The sequence below is a fragment of the Coregonus clupeaformis genome, unplaced genomic scaffold (genome assembly GCF_020615455.1).
Source record: "Coregonus clupeaformis isolate EN_2021a unplaced genomic scaffold, ASM2061545v1 scaf0165, whole genome shotgun sequence".
Classification (NCBI taxonomy): domain Eukaryota; kingdom Metazoa; phylum Chordata; class Actinopteri; order Salmoniformes; family Salmonidae; genus Coregonus; species Coregonus clupeaformis.
In genome coordinates this window covers 373,171-394,052 of record NW_025533620.1, presented here as the reverse complement: position 1 = coordinate 394,052, position 20,882 = coordinate 373,171, and the positions used below count along the sequence as shown (strand labels likewise).

At 42.7% G+C, this 20,882-nt stretch overlaps 2 protein-coding genes across 4 annotated transcripts; one reads left to right on the top strand and one right to left on the bottom strand.

The window, feature by feature from the left end:
• Positions 1–139: 139 nt before the first annotated feature.
• LOC121582331 (vacuolar protein sorting-associated protein 35) lies at positions 140–17,242 on the top strand. 3 transcript variants are annotated; one of them, XM_041898050.2, is made up of 17 exons: positions 140–247; positions 1,262–1,345; positions 1,576–1,672; positions 1,822–1,945; positions 2,164–2,346; positions 2,823–3,042; positions 5,206–5,289; positions 5,486–5,595; positions 5,713–5,809; positions 6,051–6,199; positions 9,073–9,280; positions 13,066–13,221; positions 13,328–13,450; positions 14,391–14,570; positions 14,759–14,998; positions 15,379–15,522; positions 16,080–17,242. In XM_041898050.2, the coding sequence occupies exons 1-17, from the start codon at positions 245–247 to the stop codon at positions 16,257–16,259; spliced, it is 2,382 nt and encodes a 793-aa protein (XP_041753984.2). In that variant the 5' UTR covers positions 140–244; the 3' UTR covers positions 16,260–17,242. The 3 variants fall into 3 exon arrangements, with proteins under 3 accessions (XP_041753984.2, XP_041753982.2, XP_041753983.2); XM_041898048.2 differs by having other exon boundaries at positions 1,247–1,345; XM_041898049.2 differs by having other exon boundaries at positions 144–247; positions 1,259–1,345.
• A 604-nt stretch (positions 17,243–17,846) lies between these two features.
• On the bottom strand, positions 17,847–19,931 carry LOC121583277 (histamine H3 receptor). Its single transcript, XM_041899459.1, has 3 exons — positions 19,539–19,931; positions 19,166–19,332; positions 17,847–18,977 (listed from the first exon to the last, which is right to left on the bottom strand). The coding sequence occupies exons 1-3, from the start codon at positions 19,864–19,866 to the stop codon at positions 18,081–18,083; spliced, it is 1,392 nt and encodes a 463-aa protein (XP_041755393.1). The 5' UTR covers positions 19,867–19,931; the 3' UTR covers positions 17,847–18,080.
• Positions 19,932–20,882: the final 951 nt, after the last annotated feature.

The window sequence follows — 20,882 nt, the reverse complement described above, 5'->3', positions numbered from 1 at the left end:
ATCTTCTTAAAATCTTAAACCTAATCATAACCTCAACCCTAACCTTAACCACAACGCTATGCCTAACCCTAACCTTAAATTAAGACCAAAAAGCAAATGTTTGTTTTCATGAATTTCTACGATTTTGACATTGTGGCTGTGGTAACTAGTGGAAACCGGGTAGCTGTGTGGAGTGGTAGCAGTCACATGACTGGGAAACGATTTCAGGGTTAGCTACCAGTTTGCTGATACAAACTTGATAATCATGGTAAGTGAAAAGGATAAAATAGCTACACTTTATACTTCTGATTATTATCCATCCAATCCTACTATGTGAGTGATTCAATTTTATGATTGTATGACTGAGACTGAAAATTGTGGGTGGTGCTAGCTAACTACGGCCTAGTTAAAAGCCAGATAGCTACCTGCTAGCTAGTAGCTGGCTAAGGCTACTATGTAGGCTAACTGTCAACACATTTCATTTTGGAAGAATCGACCGATTCATTGATGTCTAGCATCTCTTATGGTCGATTATTTCCATCTCTTACTGTTAAGCCACTGATTTCACCAAGTCAAAGGAGCGCAGTTTGTTAGTTACAGTAGTATTTTCATGAAATGTCTAGACGTTAGCCAGTTAGCTAGCTATCTAACGTAGCTAGCAAAGATCAGAGAGAATATCAATTCAACGTAGCATATGTAACTAGGTCGCTAGCAAAAATCGATTGGTTATCTGTGACAGAGAGGTCCAAATATACAAACCTGTCCATCACAACTAACGTTAGCTAGCTACTGTTAGTTCAATAGCTAGTTGATGGCTAAGGAAAGGTTAGCCATCAGCTGTCAGTCATTGATAATTCATTCTGTTAATGCCAGTGTACCTAGAAATAAACATGGTTAGTGTGAACACAGTGCATACGAATCAGTAGCTAAACACTTGATAGTCTGGTGACTCAGTGCTAGCTTGCAGTCTGCACCTATTACAGTCTTGATGAGGCATGTGACATTTTTTTCACAATTTCTAATCTTAGGCCATCCAGAACACTTACATTAGGATAACTATGAATGAGCTAACTCTATGTTTATGTTGGCTTGTACAGTACCACCAATCATTTCAATGTTTTCCTGTGGGCATAGCCAGTTTACTGAACATCTGAGTCAATGTCATGTCTCTGCTCCCTGTAACTGTAAACCAATGTAGCTATAATGGTGGAGTATGTCAGCGTAACATGCATGGCATTCCTCTGAGCTTCTGTGTGCTGTCTTTCAGCCTACCACACAGCAGTCACCCCAGGATGAGCAGGAAAAGCTACTTGATGAAGCCGTGCAAGCTGTCAAGGTCCAGTCATTTCAGATGAAGCGTTGCCTGGTAAGATCTGCTTATTTCCTCCTGTGCGGGTCCCTTTGACTTCCTTCTCTTTTCTGTTAACAATATTGCAAATATGTATTGTATTCTCTGACCCTCATCAGTGTATGAGAGAGACTATGTTACACTACAGCATATTTTGGAGCAGTGTATCAGAGATTAACCTAACTGTACTGTATACTCATATTGACTTGTTACTTGACTTATTTGATTGCTGACACTTCCATCCGTAGGACAAGAACAAGCTGATGGATGCATTGAAACATGCATCTAACATGCTGGGGGAACTCAGGACCTCCATGTTATCTCCAAAGAGCTACTATGAACTCTGTATCCTTTACCTGCTGCAACCTATGGATCTCTGGTCTAGACATAAATAAATGCACTCTCCTCATTCTCCAGATCATTTGACTGTTCTAGGCAAGTCCATGTTTGGTGTTATTTACAGTTGTGCTATGAGTCCCTAATTCTGAGTGCAGACATGGCCATCTCTGACGAGCTCCACTACCTGGAGGTGTACCTGACAGATGAGTTTGCCAAGGGCAGGAAGGTGGCTGACCTCTATGAGCTGGTTCAATATGCAGGGAACATCATCCCCAGACTGTGAGTACTCAAGCACCCTAATGATTGTGTCAGATAGTGAATAAAGTGAAGTGTAAATGGAAAGCTGCATATGTTCTCTTGTACTAGCCTACTTGTACATGTGATCAATCATGTGACAACAATGCGCTCTTTAGGCAGTGCAAACCAGATGAGGGAGCTTGACCCTAGAGGAATAGGAAACAGGTCAAGTAATGAGCCCCCCCTTCCTCTCTCCCCAGTTACCTGCTGATCACTGTGGGGGTGGTGTATGTTCGCTCCTTCCCTCAGTCGCGTAAGGACATCCTGAAGGACCTGGTGGAGATGTGTCGTGGGGTGCAGCACCCGCTGAGAGGCCTGTTCCTCAGAAACTACCTGCTGCAGTGCACCCGCAACATCTTGCCTGACGACGGGGAGCAGCTAGAGTAAGAACAAGGGGAGAATCTTAATTGCATACTCCTTGCGTCCTCTCTCCTCACCTCCTTCACAAAACCCATTGGAGGAGAAGGTCAAAGGGGAGGGACATCTGGCTTTCTCACCCAATGGGTTTTGAGAAAGAGGTGAGGAGAGAGGACACGAGGAGTATGCAATTGAGATTCTCCCAATCTCTCCTCATGGGGCTCCCCTCCTGAGCTGCCCCTCACTCATTCTCATCGACTGATTCCCACTCTCCATCCAGGCCTCGCAGTGTGTTAATCAGACATTGTCATTATGTTGTGTCCGTCCTATTATTGAAAGAGATTTGAGCGCATTGTTTAGCAATCATCCAAGAAGGTGTTTCAATGTGACAGTTCAGTTATTGATTTAATGAAACGGCCTATATACTTCATTTTGCTATATCGTACTCCACTTAACGAGGCAGAACTTCTGTAACTTTTGGTCCTCGTCTCTTTCTTTCCAGAGGGGAGGATGCGATGACGGGAGACATTAACGACTCCATTGACTTTGTGCTGCTGAACTTTGCTGAGATGAATAAGCTGTGGGTGCGCATGCAGCACCAGGGCCACAGCCGAGACAGGGAGAAGAGGGAGAAGGAGAGGCAGGAGCTGCGCATCCTGGTCGGGACCAACCTGGTTCGACTCAGCCAGCTGGAGGGGGTCAACGTGGAAAAGTATAAAGAGGTTTGTGTTTACATGTCTGCATATATATATATATATATATATATATACTGCTCAAAAAAATAAAGGGAACACTTAAACAACACAATGTAACTCCAAGTCAATCACACTTCTGTGAAATCAAACTGTCCACTTAGGAAGCAACACTGATTGACAATACATTTCACATGCTGTTGTGCAAATGGAATAGACAACAGGTGGAAATTATAGGCAATTAGCAAGACACCCCCAATAAAGGAATGGTTCTGCAGGTGGTGACCACAGACCACTTCTCAGTTCCTATGCTTCCTGGCTGATGTTTTGGTCACTTTTGAATGCTGGCGGTGCTTTCACTCTAGTGGTAGCATGAGACGGAGTCTACAACCCATATAAGTGGCTCAGGTAGTGCAGCTCATCCAGGATGGCACATCAATGCGAGCTGTGGCAAGAAGGTTTGCTGTGTCTGTCAGCGTAGTGTCCAGAGCATGGAGGCGCTACCAGGAGACAGGCCAGTACATCAGGAGACGTGGAGGAGGCCGTAGGAGGGCAACAACCCAGCAGCAGGACCGCTACCTCCGCCTTTGCAAGGAGGAGCAGGAGGAGCACTGCCAGAGCCCTGCAAAATGACCTCCAGCAGGCCACAAATGTGCATGTGTCTGCTCACACGGTCAGAAACAGACTCCATGAGGGTGGTATGAGGGCCCGACGTCCACAGGTGGGGGTTGTGCTTACAGCCCAACACCGTGCAGGACGTTTGGCATTTGCCAGAGAACACCAAGATTGGCAAATTCGCCACTGGCGCCCTGTGCTCTTCACAGATGAAAGCAGGTTCACACTGAGCACATGTGACAGACGTGACAGTCTGGAGACGCCGTGGAGAACGTTCTGCTGCCTGCAACATCCTCCAGCATGACCGGTTTGGCGGTGGGTCAGTCATGATGTGGGGTGGCATTTCTTTGGGGGGCCGCACAGCCCTCCATGTGCTCGCCAGAGGTAGCCTGACTGCCATTAGGTACCGAGATGAGATCCTCAGACCCCTTGTGAGACCATATGCTGGTGTGGTTGGCCCTGGGTTCCTCCTAATGCAAGACAATGCTAGACCTCATGTGGCTGGAGTGTGTCAGCAGTTCCTGCAAGAGGAAGGCATTGATGCTATGGACTGGCCCGCCCGTTCCCCAGACCTGAATCCAATTGAGCACATCTGGGACATCATGTCTCGCTCCATCCACCAACGCCACGTTGCACCACAGACTGTCCAGGAGTTGGCGGATGCTTTAGTCCAGGTCTGGGAGGAGATCCCTCAGGAGACCATCCGCCACCTCATCAGGAGCATGCCCAGGCGTTGTAGGGAGGTCATACAGGCACGTGGAGGCCACACACACTACTGAGCCTCATTTTGACTTGTTTTAAGGACATTACATCACAGTTGGATCAGCCTGTAGTGTGGTTTTCCATTTTAATTTTGAGGGTGACTCCAAATCCAGACCTCCATGAGTTGATCAATTTGATTTCCATTGATAATTTTTTTGTGATTTTGTTGTCAGCACATTCAACTATGTAAAGAAAAAAGTATTTAAGATTATTTCATTCATTCAGATCTAGGATGTGTTATTTTAGTGTTCCCTTTATTTTTTTGAGCAGTGTATATATAGCTGTACATTTGCATGTACTAGAAGTACAGTGGAACGCTTGACATTAACTCTGAATGCTAATGTTCTGATTAATCTGAAACTGACGTGAAGACTGTAGTTAATATTAATCAGTGTTTTTTTGCCACTCAGATATTGGCTTGCAAATGTATTCATGTACTTGAATTGAGAGCATCATGCCATGCAGAGGAGAATAGGAGCACAGCATGCATAAAGAGAATAAAGAGCACCTGTAGAATTACGTAGGGTTTAGCCTTTGTTGTTTGTCTAGCTGAGGGCGTGGAGACTGGAGAAGATTATCCATGTCAAGCTCTGAGAGGGGTTCTTAACCCTGAGCACCTCTTTTGATGTTTTATTTCTCGTATTATATCTACTTTACCTTAGAAATTATGTTTGGCAAAGAAGGATTCAACATCGGATAAAATATTACATTGAATATGTAGTACAACGTGCAGAAAATAAACAAATACGTAAGTCCCTTATATCTAGAGTGGATGCCCATTGTGTTACATTGTATTTGGGTTATTTTTCTCCCCAGATTGTGCTGTCCGGTGTCCTAGAGCAGGTGGTAAACTGCAGAGATTCCCTGGCTCAAGAATATCTAATGGAGTGCATTATTCAGGTATCTACTATTCTCATATCAACAGCAGCAACTATGTATGTCATGGTGGGTTTCTTTTTCCAGTTTGTCATTGCGTCAAGGTCTGTAGTAGGAAATGCAACCCATTAACTATTACTGATTCATCACATAGACTGGTCACATGGTAGAGGAGTCACCCTGCTGTCTCTGGCCTGGCTCTTTTCCTCTTCTATAACAGGTTTTCCCTGATGAGTTCCACCTTCAGACACTGAACCTATTCCTTCGTTCCTGTGCCGACCTGCATCAGCACGTCAATGTCAAAAACATCATCATCGCTCTCATTGATAGGTGATGTAATCTCGGCTACATATGATTTCAGTTCAATCAGTACACTACATACAGGATTGCAATTTTCCTTGGTATTGTATTGAAGCCCACTGACGTGATTTGTCTTCTCTGTTTTAGACTGGCTTTGTTTGCTCACCGAGAAGATGGACCTGGAATCCCTGCTGAAATCAAACTGTTTGATATTTTCTCCCATCAAGTAGCCACAGTTATACAGGTAAATGATGGAGAAAGGATTTACTCTTTTTTTTCTCCTCTCTTGGTAATCCATGTTCCCATTGATTTGCTCGTTAGAAATTCCCCTGCAGATATTGTTTTGCTGTATTGATATCTCTCGCTCAAAAGACAAAATCAGGCACAAAATCTAGATCTGGTTTTCCTCTCAGTTTAAGTAATTCAACTGAAGTAGGCTACATTATATGTTATTACATATTTTGTATTTCATGTTTTCCACCCAGTCCCGCCAGGACATGCCTTCGGAGGATGTGGTCTCACTACAGGTGTCCCTCATCAACCTGGCCATGAAGTGCTACCCTGACCGGGTGGACTATGTGGACAAGGTGTTGGAGAGCACAGTGGAGATCTTCAACAAGCTCAACCTGGAGCAGTAAGAGCACTGCCATGTCCCCATCTCAGTGTTACATAGTTGATCATCTGGATAGTTCTGGTCCTCCTTTGTTTGGTAGAGGAATTCAACGTGGCATCAGACCAAAGATATACATGAATGGAAATTAAAATCAAATGATATTAGCTGGGGTTACGTTAATGCCGAATTCTGTGTTTTTCACGCAGAAAAAAAGATAAAACGCGTAAGAAATATCTTGCTGCGTTTTGTAAACGCAGATCTAAAATGCTTCTTATTTTAATTTCTGCTGGTCATCAGACACATTTTTTACTTTAGTTGCACTTCTCCACTCTGATGAGAATTAATGAACGTGCATTCTAGCAGCAGACAGCACTCTAACTGATGTGTTGCTACCTCTCTCGGTGTAGCCTACTTTTCTATGGTAAAAGGCAAGACTAACTTCAAGCAAAACATTAGGAAATGTAGCTGACTACATTATTTCTATGATAAACATTAGAAATACAGTGGGGTAAAAAAGTATTTAGTCAGCCACCAATTGTGCAAGTTCTCCCACTTAAAAAGATGAGAGAGGCCTGTAATTTTCATCATATGTACACGTCAACTATGACAGACAAATTGAGAAAAGAAAATCACATTGTAGGATTTGTTATGAATTTATTTGCAAATTATGGTGGGAAATAAGTATTTGGTCACCTACAAACAAGATGTCTGGCTCTCACAGACCTGTAACTTCTTCTTTAAGAGGCTCCTCTGTCCTCCACTCGTTACCTATATTAATGGTACCTGTTTGAACTTGTTATCAGTATAAAAGACACCTGTCCACAACCTCAAACAGTCACACTCCAAACTCCACTATGGCCAAGACCAAAGAGCTGTCAAAGGACACCAGAAACAAAATTGTAGACCTGCACCAGGCTGGGAAGACTGAATCTGCAATAGGTAAGCAGCTTGGTTTGAAGAAATCAACTGTGGGAGCAATTATTAGGAAATGGAAGACATACAAGACCACTGATAATCTCCCTCGATCTGGGGCTCCACGCAAGATCTCACCCCGTGGGGTCAAAATGATCACAAGAACGGTGAGCAAAAATCCCAGAACCACACGGGGGACCTAGTGAATGACCTGCAGAGACCTGGGACCAAAGTAACAAAGCCTACCATCAGTAACACACTACGCCGCCAGGGACTCAAATCCTGCAGTGCCAGACGTGTCCCCCTGCTTAAGCCAGTACATGTCCAGGCCCATCTGAAGTTTGCTAGAGTGCATTTGGATGATCCAGAAGAGGATTGGGAGAATGTCATATGGTCAGATGAAACCAAAATATAACTTTTTGGTAAAAACTCAACTCGTCGTGTTTGGAGGACAAAGAATGCTGAGTTGCATCCAAAGAACACCATACCTACTGTGAAGCATGGGGGTGGAAACATCATGCTTTGGGGCTGTTTTTCTGCAAAGGGACCAGGACGACTGATCCGTGTAAAGGAAAGAATGAATGGGGCCATGTATCGTGAGATTTTGAGTGAAAACCTCCTTCCATCAGCAAGGGCATTGAAGATGAAACGTGGCTGGGTCTTTCAGCATGACAATGATCCCAAACACACCGCCCGGGCAACGAAGGAGTGGCTTCGAAAGAAGCATTTCAAGGTCCTGGAGTGGCCTAGCCAGTCTCCAGATCTCAACCCCATAGAAAATCTTTGGAGGGAGTTGAAAGTCCGTGTTGCCCAGCGACAGCCCCAAAACATCACTGCTCTAGAGGAGATCTGCATGGAGCAATGGGCCAAAATACCAGCAACAGTGTGTGAAAACCTTGTGAAGACTTACAGAAAACATTTGACCTGTGTCATTGCCAACAAAGGGTATATAACAAAGTATTGAGAAACTTTTGTTATTGACTAAATACTTATTTTCCACCATTTGCAAATAAATTCATTAAAAATCCTACAATGTGATTTTCTGGATTTTTTTTTCTCATTTTGTCAGTCATAGTTGACGTGTACCTATGATGAAAATTACAGGCCTCTCTCATCTTTTTAAGTGGGAGAACTTGCACAATTGGTGGCTGACTAAATACTTTTCCCCCCCACTGTATAATGGCCATGCATCGTTTTTGCAAAACATACCTTGCTTTTTCACGCCAAATATTGTTCCACTTCTGTTGTCATCTGATGAAAATGAAGCTATTTTCTGCCGAATGTGTTGCACTAATGTAGTTTCTTTTGAAGGAAAACTATAGTTGCACACCCCTGATCACTATTGAAGCAAAACATCACTGTTGACTTACAATATAAATCACAGGTGAAATGGTGTAAATTGCATGTTTTTTGATGGTCTGCGTTTAGAAAATGCAGATTTCTGAACTCTATGAGTTGATTAGTTTATCATAGCCTACGCCTATGAGTCCCAGCCTGCTGTGAAGTACTAAAGCTTTCAAATGTCTAAATGTCTACCTATTCTGTAGTATCTTGCATTAAAAGCTTGCTGAACAAACAACCCCTAGACGGTAGAAAAACCTAATTCTTCAGCAAAGTGCTAGAGTAGGCTACAGCGCTTTGTTCAGCCATACTTGAGACGGAATAGTTCACAAATCTGAAAAGAAAGCCGGTTGCAGAGTACATTTTCTCATCAAAGCACTAACGAATAGAAATAATAAATTAATAGTGAAAAGTTTATTATCCCAATCTATGATCTCAAATCTCTGTAAGAAGTTTTAGGTAATGGCTTAATGAATTTCCCTTTTTGCTTTAGACCAAAAATAGATACAAATGCATTTGTTTTGCAGCCATCATGTGATGTTTGGAAGTTAATATATTTTCATAGATAGCTGTCAAAGGTAACTGCTGTAGCTACTGCAGTATTTTCATTCTCAACTCTATTGTCTCCCCCCTTTTCAAAGCATTGCAACCAGTAGCGCGGTCTCGAAAGAGTTGACTAGGCTGCTGAAGATCCCAGTGGACACCTACAACAACATTCTGACTGTTCTGCAGCTTAAGCACTTCCCTCCACTCTTCGAGTACTTTGATTATGAGTCCCGCAAAAGCATGAGCTGTTACGTTCTGAGCAACACTCTGGACTACAACACCACCATTATATCCCAGGAGCAGGTCAGTACACACACCAACATACACACACACCAACACACACATACACACACACACACACTGATATGTGCTACTTACTTATATGTTTGCACGTTACACGTTGAGCTGTGTTCTTTTTCATAAGTGTTTTCTTGTTGTTTGGCTCTTTTTTACCTTACTTTATCTGTTTAGGTAAGCATCAACAAAAGGCTCTTTGTATTGTATACTTCCAAGCAGTCTGCCTACTTATTTTCATCAACTCTCTTCAAGATATTGGCTGTTCAAGTCATAATAACCTTTTCTATTTGGAAAAGGTCAATGTGAACCATGATTCAGAGCTCTTAGTGGGACTCCAGGAGAACATTGATTTCCCAGTAATGCACCAGGAGAACATAGATTTTCCAGTAATGCCATAAGAGGCCTTTTTAAAAGCCTTTCTCTCAAACGTACCTTTTTGACCATTATATAACTTCAACTCTATTATAATACACTTGCAGTCTGTTTATTTTTGTTGCTGCTATTGCCCTCTCGAGTCTGCTCAAGAAGGCTTATTGATGTAGCCTCCTGTAGCTCAGTTGGTAGAGCATGGTGCTTGCAGGGTTGTGGGTTCGATTCCCACGGGGGGCCAGTATGAAAAATGTATGCACTCACTAACTGTAAGTCGCTCTGGATAAGAGCGTTTGCTAAATGACTAAAATGTAAAAATACAGTGCCTTCAGAAAGTATTTACACCCCTTGACTTTTTACACATTTTGTTATGTTACAAAGTGGGATTTTTTTGTTTATTTAATTGCATTTTTTTCATGTCAAAGTGGAAAATTCTATGATTTTGAAATTGTTTTAAAAAAAAATATATAAATATATACACTACCATTCAAAAGTTTGGGGTCACTTAGATATTTCCTTGTTTTCCATGAAAACATACATGAAATGAGTTTGAATAGGAAATATAGCAAAATGCATAGGAAATGTAGTCATTGACAAGGTTAGAAATAATGATTTTTAATAGAAATAATAATTGTGTCCTTCAAACTTTGCTTTCGTCAAAGAATCCTCAATTTGCAGCAATTACAGCTTTGCAGACCTTTGGCATTCTAGTTGTCAATTTGTTGAGGTAATCTGAAGAGATTTCACCCAATGCTTCCTGAAGCACCTCCCACAAGTTGGATTGGCTTGATGGGCACTTCTTACGTACCATACGGTCAAGCTGCTCCCACAACAGCTCAATAGGGTTGAGATCCAGTGACTATGCTGGCCACTCCATTATAGACAGAATACCAGCTGACTGCTTCTTCCCTAAATAGTTCTTGCATAGTTTGGAGCTGTGCTTTGGGTCATTGTCCTGTTGTAGGAGGAAATTGGCTCCAATCAAGCGCCGTCCACAGGGTATGGCATGGCGTTGCAAAATGGAGTGATAGCCTTCCTTCTTCAAGATCCCTTTTACCCTGTACAAATCTCCCACTTTACCACCACCAAAGCACCCCCAGACCATCACATTGCCTCCACCATGCTTGACAGATGGCATCAAGCACTCCTCCAGCATCTTTTCATTTGGTCTGCGTCTCACAAATGTTCTTCTTTGTGATCTGAACACCTCAAACTTCGATTTGTCTGTCCATGACACTTTTTTCCAATCTTCCTCTGTCCAGTGTCTGTGTTCTTTTGACCATCTTAATCTTTTCTTTTTATTGGCCAGTCTTTGATATGGCTTTTTCTTTGCAACTCTGCCTAGAAGGTCAGCATCCCGGAGTCGCCTCTTCACTGTTGACGTTGAGACTGGTGTTTTGCGGGTACTATTTAATTAAGCTGCCAGTTGAGGACCTGTGAGGCGTCTGTTTCTCAAACTAGACACACTAATGTAGTTGTCCTCTTGCTCAGTTGTGCACCGGGGCCTCCCACTCCTCTTTTTATTCTGGTTACAACCAGTTTGCGCTGTTCTGTGAAGGGAGTAGTACACAGCGTTGTACGAGATCTTCCGTTTTTTGGCAATTTCTCGCATGGAATAGCCTTCATTTCTCAGAACAAGAATAGACTGATGAGTTTCAGAAGAAAGTTCTTTGTTTCTGGTCATTTTGAGCCTGTAATCGAACCCACAATTGCTGATGCTCCAGATACTCAACTAGTCTCAAGAAAGCCAGTTTTATTGCTTCTTTAATCAGCACAACAGTTTTCAGCTGTGCCAACATAATTGCAAAAGGGTTTTCTAATGATCAATTAGCCTTTTAAAATGATAAACACGGATTAACAAACACAACTTGCCATTGGAACACAAGACTGATGGTTGCTGATAATGGGCCTCTGTATGCCTATGTAGATATTCCATTAAAAATCTGCCGTTTCCAGCTACAATAGCCATTTACAACATTAACAATGTCTACACTGTATTTCTGATCAATTTGATGTTAATTTAATGGACAAAAAAAATTGCTTTTCTTTCGAAAACAAGGACATTTCTAAGTGACCCCAAACTTTTGAACGGTAGTGTATATATCTTGATTAGATAAGTATTCAACCCCATGAGTCAATACATGTTAGAATCACCTTTGGCAGCGATTTACAGCTGTGAGTGTTTTTGGGTAAGTCTCTAAGAGCTTTGCATACCTGGATTGAACAATATTTGCCCATTTATTCTTTTTTAAATTCTTCAGGTTCTGTCAAGTTGGTTGTTGATCATTTGCTAGACAGCCATTTTCAAGTCTTGCCATAGAGTTTCAAGACAATTTGGCAAAACTGTAACTAGGCCACTCTGGAACATTCAATGTCTTCTTGGTAAGCAACTCCAGTGTACGCTACTGGACAAAAGTTTTAGAACACCTACTCTTTCAAGGGTTTTTCTTTATTTGTACTATTTTCTACATTGTAGAATAATAGTGAAGACATCAAAACTATGAAATAACACATATGGAATTATGTAGTAACAAAAAAAGTGTTAAACAATTCAAAATATATTTTATATTTGAGATTCTTCAAATAGCCACCCTTTGCCTTGATGACAGCTTTTTATCCTAAATAACTCCCTAGTCCTTCCTGATGACAAGCATGCCCATAACATGATGCAGCCACCACCATGCTTGAAAATATGAAGAGTGGTACTCAGTGATGTCTTGTGTTGGATTTGCCCCAAACATAACTCTTTGTATTCAGGACAAAAAGTTAATTTCTTTGCCACATTTTAAGCAGTATTTCTTTAGTGCCTTATTGCAAACAGGATGCATGTTTTGGAATATTTTTGTATTCTGTACAGGCTTCCTTCTTTTCACTCTGTCATTTAGGTTAGTATTTTAGAGAAACTACAATGTTGTTGATCCATCCTCAGCTTTCTCCTATCACAGCCATTAAACTGTTTTAAAATTAGCCTCATGGTGAAATCCCTGAGCGTTTTCCTTCCTTTCCGGCAACTGCGTTAAGAAGGACGCCTGTATCTTTGTAGTGACTGGGTGTATTGATACACTATCCAAAGTGTAATTGATAACTTCACTATGCTCAAAGGGATATTCAGTGTCTGCTTTTTTTTTTTAACTTTCATTCCATGCAACTTGTTAAGCACATTTTTACTCCTGTACTAATTTAGGCTTGACACAACAAAGGAATTGAATACTTATTGACTCAAGACATTTAAGATTTAAAACAAAAGTCCACTTTTACATTATGGGGTATTGTGTGTGTAGGCCAGTGACACAATCTCAATTTGATCACATTTTATTTCAGGCTTTAACAACAATATGTGGAAAAAGTCAAGGGGTGTGAGTACTTTCTGAAAGCACTGTAAATATCTCACTGTTGAAGCAACGCTTTCTCTCTCCCTCAAGGTGGATGCCATCCTGACCCTGGTGTCGACACTTATCCAGGACCAGCCAGACCAGCCCGCTGAAGACCCAGACCCAGAGGACTTTGCTGAGGAGCAGAGCCTTGTGGGTCGCTTCATCCATCTGCTGCTTTCCGACGACCCTGACCAACAGTATCTGGTAAGCTTTGCTTCCCGTACAGTTGAATTCCGTCACAGTATCCATGTGTTTTCAGGAGATGTGTTTTATGGCATATGTTAATGGAGGTCTCCGTCATGTTCTTCAGATCCTGAATACAGCCAGGAAGCACTTTGGTGCTGGGGGGAACCAGAGGATTCGCTACACTCTTCCACCGCTTGTGTTTGCTGCCTATCAGCTGGCTTTCCGCTACAAAGAGAACGCTTCATCAGTACGTCACGTAACCCTTCTCCTAACTATACTGAACAAATATATAAACGCAACATGTAAAGTGTTGGTCCCATGTTTCATTAGCTGAAATATAAGATCCCAGAAATGTTCCATACACACAAAAAGCTTATTTATCTCAAATGTTGTGCACTAATTTGTTTACATGCCTGTTAGTGAGCATTTCTCCTTTGCCAAGATAATCCATCCACCTGACAGGTATGAGATATAAAGAAGCTGATTAAACAGCATGATCACTACACAGGTGCACCTTGTGCTGGGGACAATAAAATGCCACTCTAAAATGTGCAGTTTTGTCACACAACACAATGCCACAGATGTTTCAAGTTTTGAAGGCGCGTGCAATTGGCATGCTGACTGCAGGAATGTCCAACAGAGCTGTTGCCAGAGAATTGAATGTTCAGTTCTCTACCATAAGCCGCCTCCAACGTCGTTTTAGAGAATTTGGCAGTACATCCAACCGGCCTCACAAGCGCAGACCACGTGTAACCACGCCAGCCCAGGACCACCACATCCGGCTTCTTCACCTGCGGGATCGTCTGAAGAGGGGGTGCTGAGAAGTATTTCTGTCTAAGAAAGCCTTTTTGTGGGGAAAAACTCATTCTGATTGGCTGGGCCTGGCTCCCCAGTGGGTGGACCTGGCTCCCAAGTGGGTGGGCCTACGCCCTCCCAGGCCCACCAATGGCTGGGCACCCTGCCCAGTCATGTGAAATCCATAGATTAGGGGCTAATTAATTTATTTCAATTGACAGATTTCCTTCTATGAAGTGTAACTCAGTAAAATCTTTGAAATTGTTGCATGTTGCGTTTATATTTTTGTTCATTATACATATAGTTTTGTTACAAAGTTAGGAAGAGGATGATTTATGATAAACAGGAAGGTGGATTTTAACTGTTTATTCTTTGTTGAACACGTCCCACAGGATGATAAATGGGAGAAGAAGTGCCAGAAGATCTTCTCGTTTGCCCACCAAACCATCAGTGCTCTGATCAAGGCTGAGCTGGCTGAGCTGCCCCTCAGACTCTTCCTACAGGGGGCGCTGGCCGCAGGAGAGATTGGCTTCGAGAACCACGAGACTGTGGCCTACGAGTTCATGTCACAGGTACAGGGAACAAAATGGGTTGAGAATGTGAAATATTGGAAAGAGGGAGGGAGAGGGGTCACTGCCCCTCTTCGCCTTAGGTTTACTTGTGCCCTGTGTTGGCAGCATTGATCCACTGATTTCACAGTCAGGAATTGTTCTATATCTGTTTTCTCTGAGAATCATAACATACAACTGTCCCCCCCCAGGCCTTCTCCCTGTATGAGGATGAGATCAGCGACTCCAAGGCTCAGCTAGCAGCCATCACGCTGATCATCGGCACATTTGAGAGAACAAAATGCTTCAGCGAGGAGAACCACGAGCCTCTGAGGACACAGTGTGCACTCGCCGCCTCCAAACTGCTCAAGAAGCCAGACCAGTGTCGGGCCGTCAGCATCTGTGCACACCTCTTCTGGTCCGGACGCAACACTGAAAAGAATGGAGAGGAGGTGGGGGTTGTGATCACAAAGAGGATAAATATATAATTATTGTGTAAAATACAGTGCAGTACTAAAGAGGATGGTGTCACCATAGCAACAGGACATGCAGTCTTGAGACTGATTGCCTTGCTTTGTCTTCTGTTCTGAAAGAAATCCCCATATGACAAGCAGGGTTGTAATTCTAAGGTTCCTTGTGTATAATGATATACATAATCAGAGTATTGAAGCGTGGGAAATGCAGTGAGGTTCTCTTTGTTCTATGATTGGCTGCTGCTTAAGTGATAACGAACACATAACACTTATATTCTGAGTTTCAACTTCCTCTTTCTTCATTACAGGTGAATGCGTGGTAGAAGAGTTTTACACCTCAACTGTGTCTCTGTCCTCAGATTCGTGACGGGAAAAGGGTGATGGAGTGCTTAAAGAAGGCCCTGAAAATTGCCAACCAGTGCATGGACCCGTCATTGCAAGTGCAGCTCTTCATTGAGATCCTGAACAGATACGTCTGTTTCTACGAAAGAGAGAATGATGCGGTATGTGCATATTTCTTCCCTCTTGTCCTCCTCGTCTGTACTACCACTCATTCCTGACACGCCTTTTCAGAACCAGGCCTGCATAATGAAATCCTGACATCTTTTCAATGCACTTCAAGTGCAGACGGTCACATTGAGCTGCCTGGAGAGAAGCCATCCAATCTCCCCTGTTCTCTGAGTTTATTGGAACCGTGTTGGGACTTGCTAGGACACCAAGGGGACGCCCACTCTTGGGTGGTTATTTACCAGCGCAGCAAGGAGGGAAGGACAGGAGACAGGCTACAGCTCACCCACCCACTCTCCCCAGACATACACCCCATCTGCCTCTTAACAGCTAGACAGGGTACTAGGCCTCCAGGGACTGAGAACGGGCTCCATAGTCAGGACAATTTGAGACACTGACATCATTTCTTCCCCTAAATCATTATAGAACTTTTGTCTTATAACTTAGTATATTTCTGCATATCTAGGTAATACATTGTTCTTTTTTTTCTCACCTATTTCAACCCATTTTGAAATTATTATTTAAAATAATTAAATGTCTTGATCCCCTGTAGGTGACGGTCCAGGTTCTGAACCAGCTGATCCAGAAGATCAGAGAGGACCTGCCAAACCTGGAGGCCAGCGAGGAGACGGAGCAGATCAACAAACACTTCCACAACACACTGGAGCACCTGCGTCTGCAGAGAGAGTCGCCGGAGGCCGAGGGGCCTGCTTATGAGGGCCTGGTGCTGTAGGGCTCGCTACACTTATAAATATATATATATATATTTACACACACAGACACATGTACACTCACACCAGGGTATTCCATCCAGTGGGAAAAATATGCCAACCCCACCAACAACACCTGCCTTCCATCTCGCTCTTTCTTTCTATCCTTTTCTTCTCTCACTCTTTCCTTCTATCATCCCCCTTTATTTCATGTTACCTTTTTTAGCATAAGGTGTTGCATTTAAAGGTGTTGCTTTTGAGAATACATGGTGTACAGGCTGCACTTTGCCTTGCACTTCCTGCGTGTTGTCAGTCCTTCATATTTGACCATTCCTGTTGTCCATCGTCATCCTCAGAAGGCGAAGATCTAGCCATTTAAAAGCTTAAAGTTTAAACTTTGACCCCTACTCATATCTGTCTGTGCGTCCTCATGATTTAATGGTCATGCAGAATAATTAAATAATGCCTGCTTTTAGAGTTGTATGTCGCGTCATTACTAGGTCGTACTGGGGAGAGTTATCCCATTGACCTTACGCTGTGACCCAACAACCCCTTCTCCACGGACTAACACCTGGGCAGTCGGCTGTAGATTTTTCTTTGCCCTCCTCTCTCTCTCTCTCTCCTCAACGGCTTCACTCATTTAGCTTGAGCTTTTTTTATTTCTGGTTGCAGCCTTACTTCTGTGGCTGACAGCCATTTGTAGAGAGTTAAGCGGCGTGTGTTGGTGCATGCTTTTACATAGACCTGCTCTGGATATCGCGATGAGTGGTAGGAGGAACTGATGTGTATGATACCCCTTTGTCACTGGAGCTACTACAGTGGCAACTAACCTTAATTTCTTAGATGTCCACATTGATTAAAAGATCTCTGTTGGGGGTGGGTTCTATTAATCTTGTCTTCTGGATTTTGAACCCTGTGTATTGTATGTTTAACCTACTTGTAAATCATCAAAAACAGAATAAATATCATGTCATTTGCACAAATAAACAAATTGATATTAACCCTACATGTCTATAACTTTATTAGTGTCCATCTTCTGTTATGCTGCAGATTACTAGCCTCTGGTTTTGAATAAATATTGAGTCATTATTATTACTGAATTGATGCACTGAAGTGCAAATAAGGGGAGATTCACATTAGTGAATGGATTGACACTTGTTTACATAATGTCTCACTGGGTGCCATTATGAAAGACAGACAAGGTAATTAGCAAGTTTATCTTTTTAGAAACACTATTTCTGTGTTTTCTACCATTCAGGATGATATGGATGGTCAAGGTTGTGTTGTGAGTTGTGGCTCATGCTTAACAGATGAGGTCCAATTAGCTATCTACTGACTACGGCCGTTATCGAGTTTTATTTAATCCGTTGCTAGGTGACTGTTCAATGGAGACAGTCTCTCGTTGATGGCCAAAGGAATAACAATCACGGTTGAAAACACGTTTTTCTTTGTCATTTAGCTAAATGTTGGTGCCTATATAAAGGCAAACATACTGTATGTGTTACATAAGGTTGTGTGTTTGCGAAAAGGTTTTGAACACTGGTGCCTGATGTCTAAGTTAGATGCCAGGGTATGGAACATAGTGGAGGCGAGCTGTTGCATGTATTTATTGTTCAACTTAAAACAGACATTACATTTGTTGTAAGATAACTAATACACTTTGTAAGATCTGCAAACACGCAAAGGCTACACATAAATACAAAACAATATTCATGGAGACCATCTGTACCCAGTTAGGTGCTCTGCAACACTCATATCAGCTTTCCACCTACACTGACATGAGACAACTGATTATGTAAAACTGTCAGAACAAGGCCATCATTGTCAGTGCAAGTTGGTCATGCTTAATACATTTGTTCCATATACTGTGGCTGAATTTTAATCTTGGTGGTACAAAGCAGTTTTCTGAAAGCCTTTCTGAAGCTGGTATGACACAGCGGGTAAAGGACAGGGTTGATGGAGGAGTTGACCCACAGTAGCCAGAAGGAGATTTCATACAGGTAGTGCTGGACACATTGGGCATGGCACACTGCACGGATGATCATTAACAGTGTGTAGGGAGCCCAGCACAGGCCAAATACACACACAATCACTGCAAGTGACTTGGCAACCTTCTTGTCCTTTGAGAGACGAAAACGACTTGCAGCTACTTCAGATCGGCTGCGCTGTTTACTGAACGAGTGCTCCGCAGACTGGAACCGCGTCCTCCTGGAATGCTGGACCATATCGCCCACTTGCAGTGGAGGAAGGTCCAGAATAGTGCTGTCCTTACTTCTCTCATGGTTGCTGTTCCCAGTTACTGCTGACACTTTAGCAGTAGAGAGAATACCTCCTAACCTGGCAGCATTGTCTGGGATCCTTGGAGCTTCACCTTCCACTGGTCTGACGAAGAATACATGCTGAACTCCAGCTTTGAGGGCCTCCATCTCACAGTCCCCAGGCCCCTCGACAGGCTGCTCATCCCTCACCTGGTTCCGCCTCCTGATGTTGATGTAGATGCTGATGTTGAAGTACATGACAGTAACAAATGGGGTGAAAAACTCAACAGTGGATGCTGTCATCAAGAAATACCAGTTGAAGTAAAACTCAGCGTGGCACTCTTTGTCGGGCACCACGCTACTACCAGTGATGTACTCCCAGATGATGATCGCTGGCCCATAGAGTAGGAAAGCAGCCAGCCACACACTCATCATCTTCAGAACAGCCTCCCGCGTCACACCTTTCTGACACCTGTAGCTCACCTAATACAGAAATAAAGAAATGGTGGCATTATTGAAATAGGGTGCACAAAGTTCTTGGTGCACTAAAGAAAATCTTTCATCTATAATTTTTTATATTGCTTTACATTTCATTACTTCCATATCACTAGCAGTCAGTTGAAAATGAAACCTGCGCAGGAAAGGATAACCGTGCATAAATGCTTTCTCACCGCTCGTGTGACAGATATAAATCTGTCGAAGCTGATCAGGACGATGTTGAACACTGATGCAGTACATAAAGTATAGTCCACCACCAGCCATATCTTGCACAGACCTCGTCCGAGTCTCCATTCGCCGGTAATGACATAAGGGATATACACCGGAATGCAAAAGCCTCCTACAGGTGGGATGGAACACACATTTTACGCACGAATATTAAGCACGCATATGAAACGCGTTTTCACTTATTTTGGCAATATAGAACAGTACAGAGAGAAAATATGTATGAGTAGCAGTAGCTTATGAATCATGCGCAACAGTATGTATACCTTTAAAACAATGGCACACAATGCATTTGCTCACACAATACATTTACGCACTCACCAACGAGTAAGTCGGCTATGGCCAAATTCAAAAAGAAAAAGTTCCCTTGAGTTTGCAAACTTTTCTCGACTACAAAGGCTAATATTACAAGCGCGTTGCCTAGCACAGTGGCGAAGACAAGAAGCGTCATGAGCACCGCCAAGAACACGGAGGTAGACGGAGAGAATTGTCCATAATGCGAACGCGGGTTACCAGGCATCTCCATATCGCCAAGCGCTGTGGCGTTTCCCTGGGTAACCACAGACCAGTTGAGCATCTCATTCGATTTCCAATGCGAAGTGACGGCCATGGAAGATCCAGCACCCAGCAATAAAGATTCGGGTTGCATGGTTCCTCAATTTGTTTTATATTAGCTTAAACAGCCAATAACATGTTAAATTGTTAAAGCTGACATTGCCATGGTGTTCGTGTGAAGACGGAAAACGAGGAGGAAGATGTCGTTTTTATAGGCTGCAGCCTACATAAAACGAGAGCTGCGTTTTTATTGGTTGTTTTTCAGTGCATGTGAGAACGGAAAAACAGGACATATGATGCCTATCTACTCGGTCTGTTTGAGCAGACAGTTTATAAAGATAGTGAAATAAAGATTATAATTGTGAATTCCTTAGAATACACAACATTTGAAAGCATATGGGTGTTCTGTATTTCTTTCTAAACACAATTTTTGCTGTGAGAAAATATTAATTTCCAAGGCAAAAGTAAATGAAAATGTAATATCTGAAAACTATTCCTGGAAATTATTTTCATCTACTTTCATATTAATATTGTGGCTGAGCACCTGGCTTTGCAAAGTTGTGTCAAATACTAATTCTATACTAAACAAAAATATAAATGCAACATGCAACAATTTCAAATATTTTACTGTTATAGTTCATAAGGAAATCAATCAAAGTCAATAAATTCACTAGGCCCTAATCTATGGATTTCACATGACTGGGAATAGAGATATGCATCTGTTGGTCACAGATACCTTTAAAAAAAGGTAGGGGCGTGGATCAGAAAACCAGTCAGTATCTGGTGTGACCACCATTTGCCTCATGCGGTGCGACATTTCCTTCGCATAGAGTTGATCAGGCTGTTGATCGTGGCCTGTGAAATTTTGTACCACTCCTCTTCAATGGTTGTGCGAAGTTGCTGGAAATTGGCAGGAACTGGAACACCCTGTCTTACACGTCGATCCAGAGCATCCCAAACATGCTCAATGGGTGACATGTCTGGTGAGTATGCAGGCCATGGAAGAACTGGGACATTTTCAGCTTCCAGGAATTGTTTACAGATCCTTGCGACATAGGGCAGTGCATTATCATGCTGAAACATGAGCTGATGGAGGCGGGTGAATGGCAG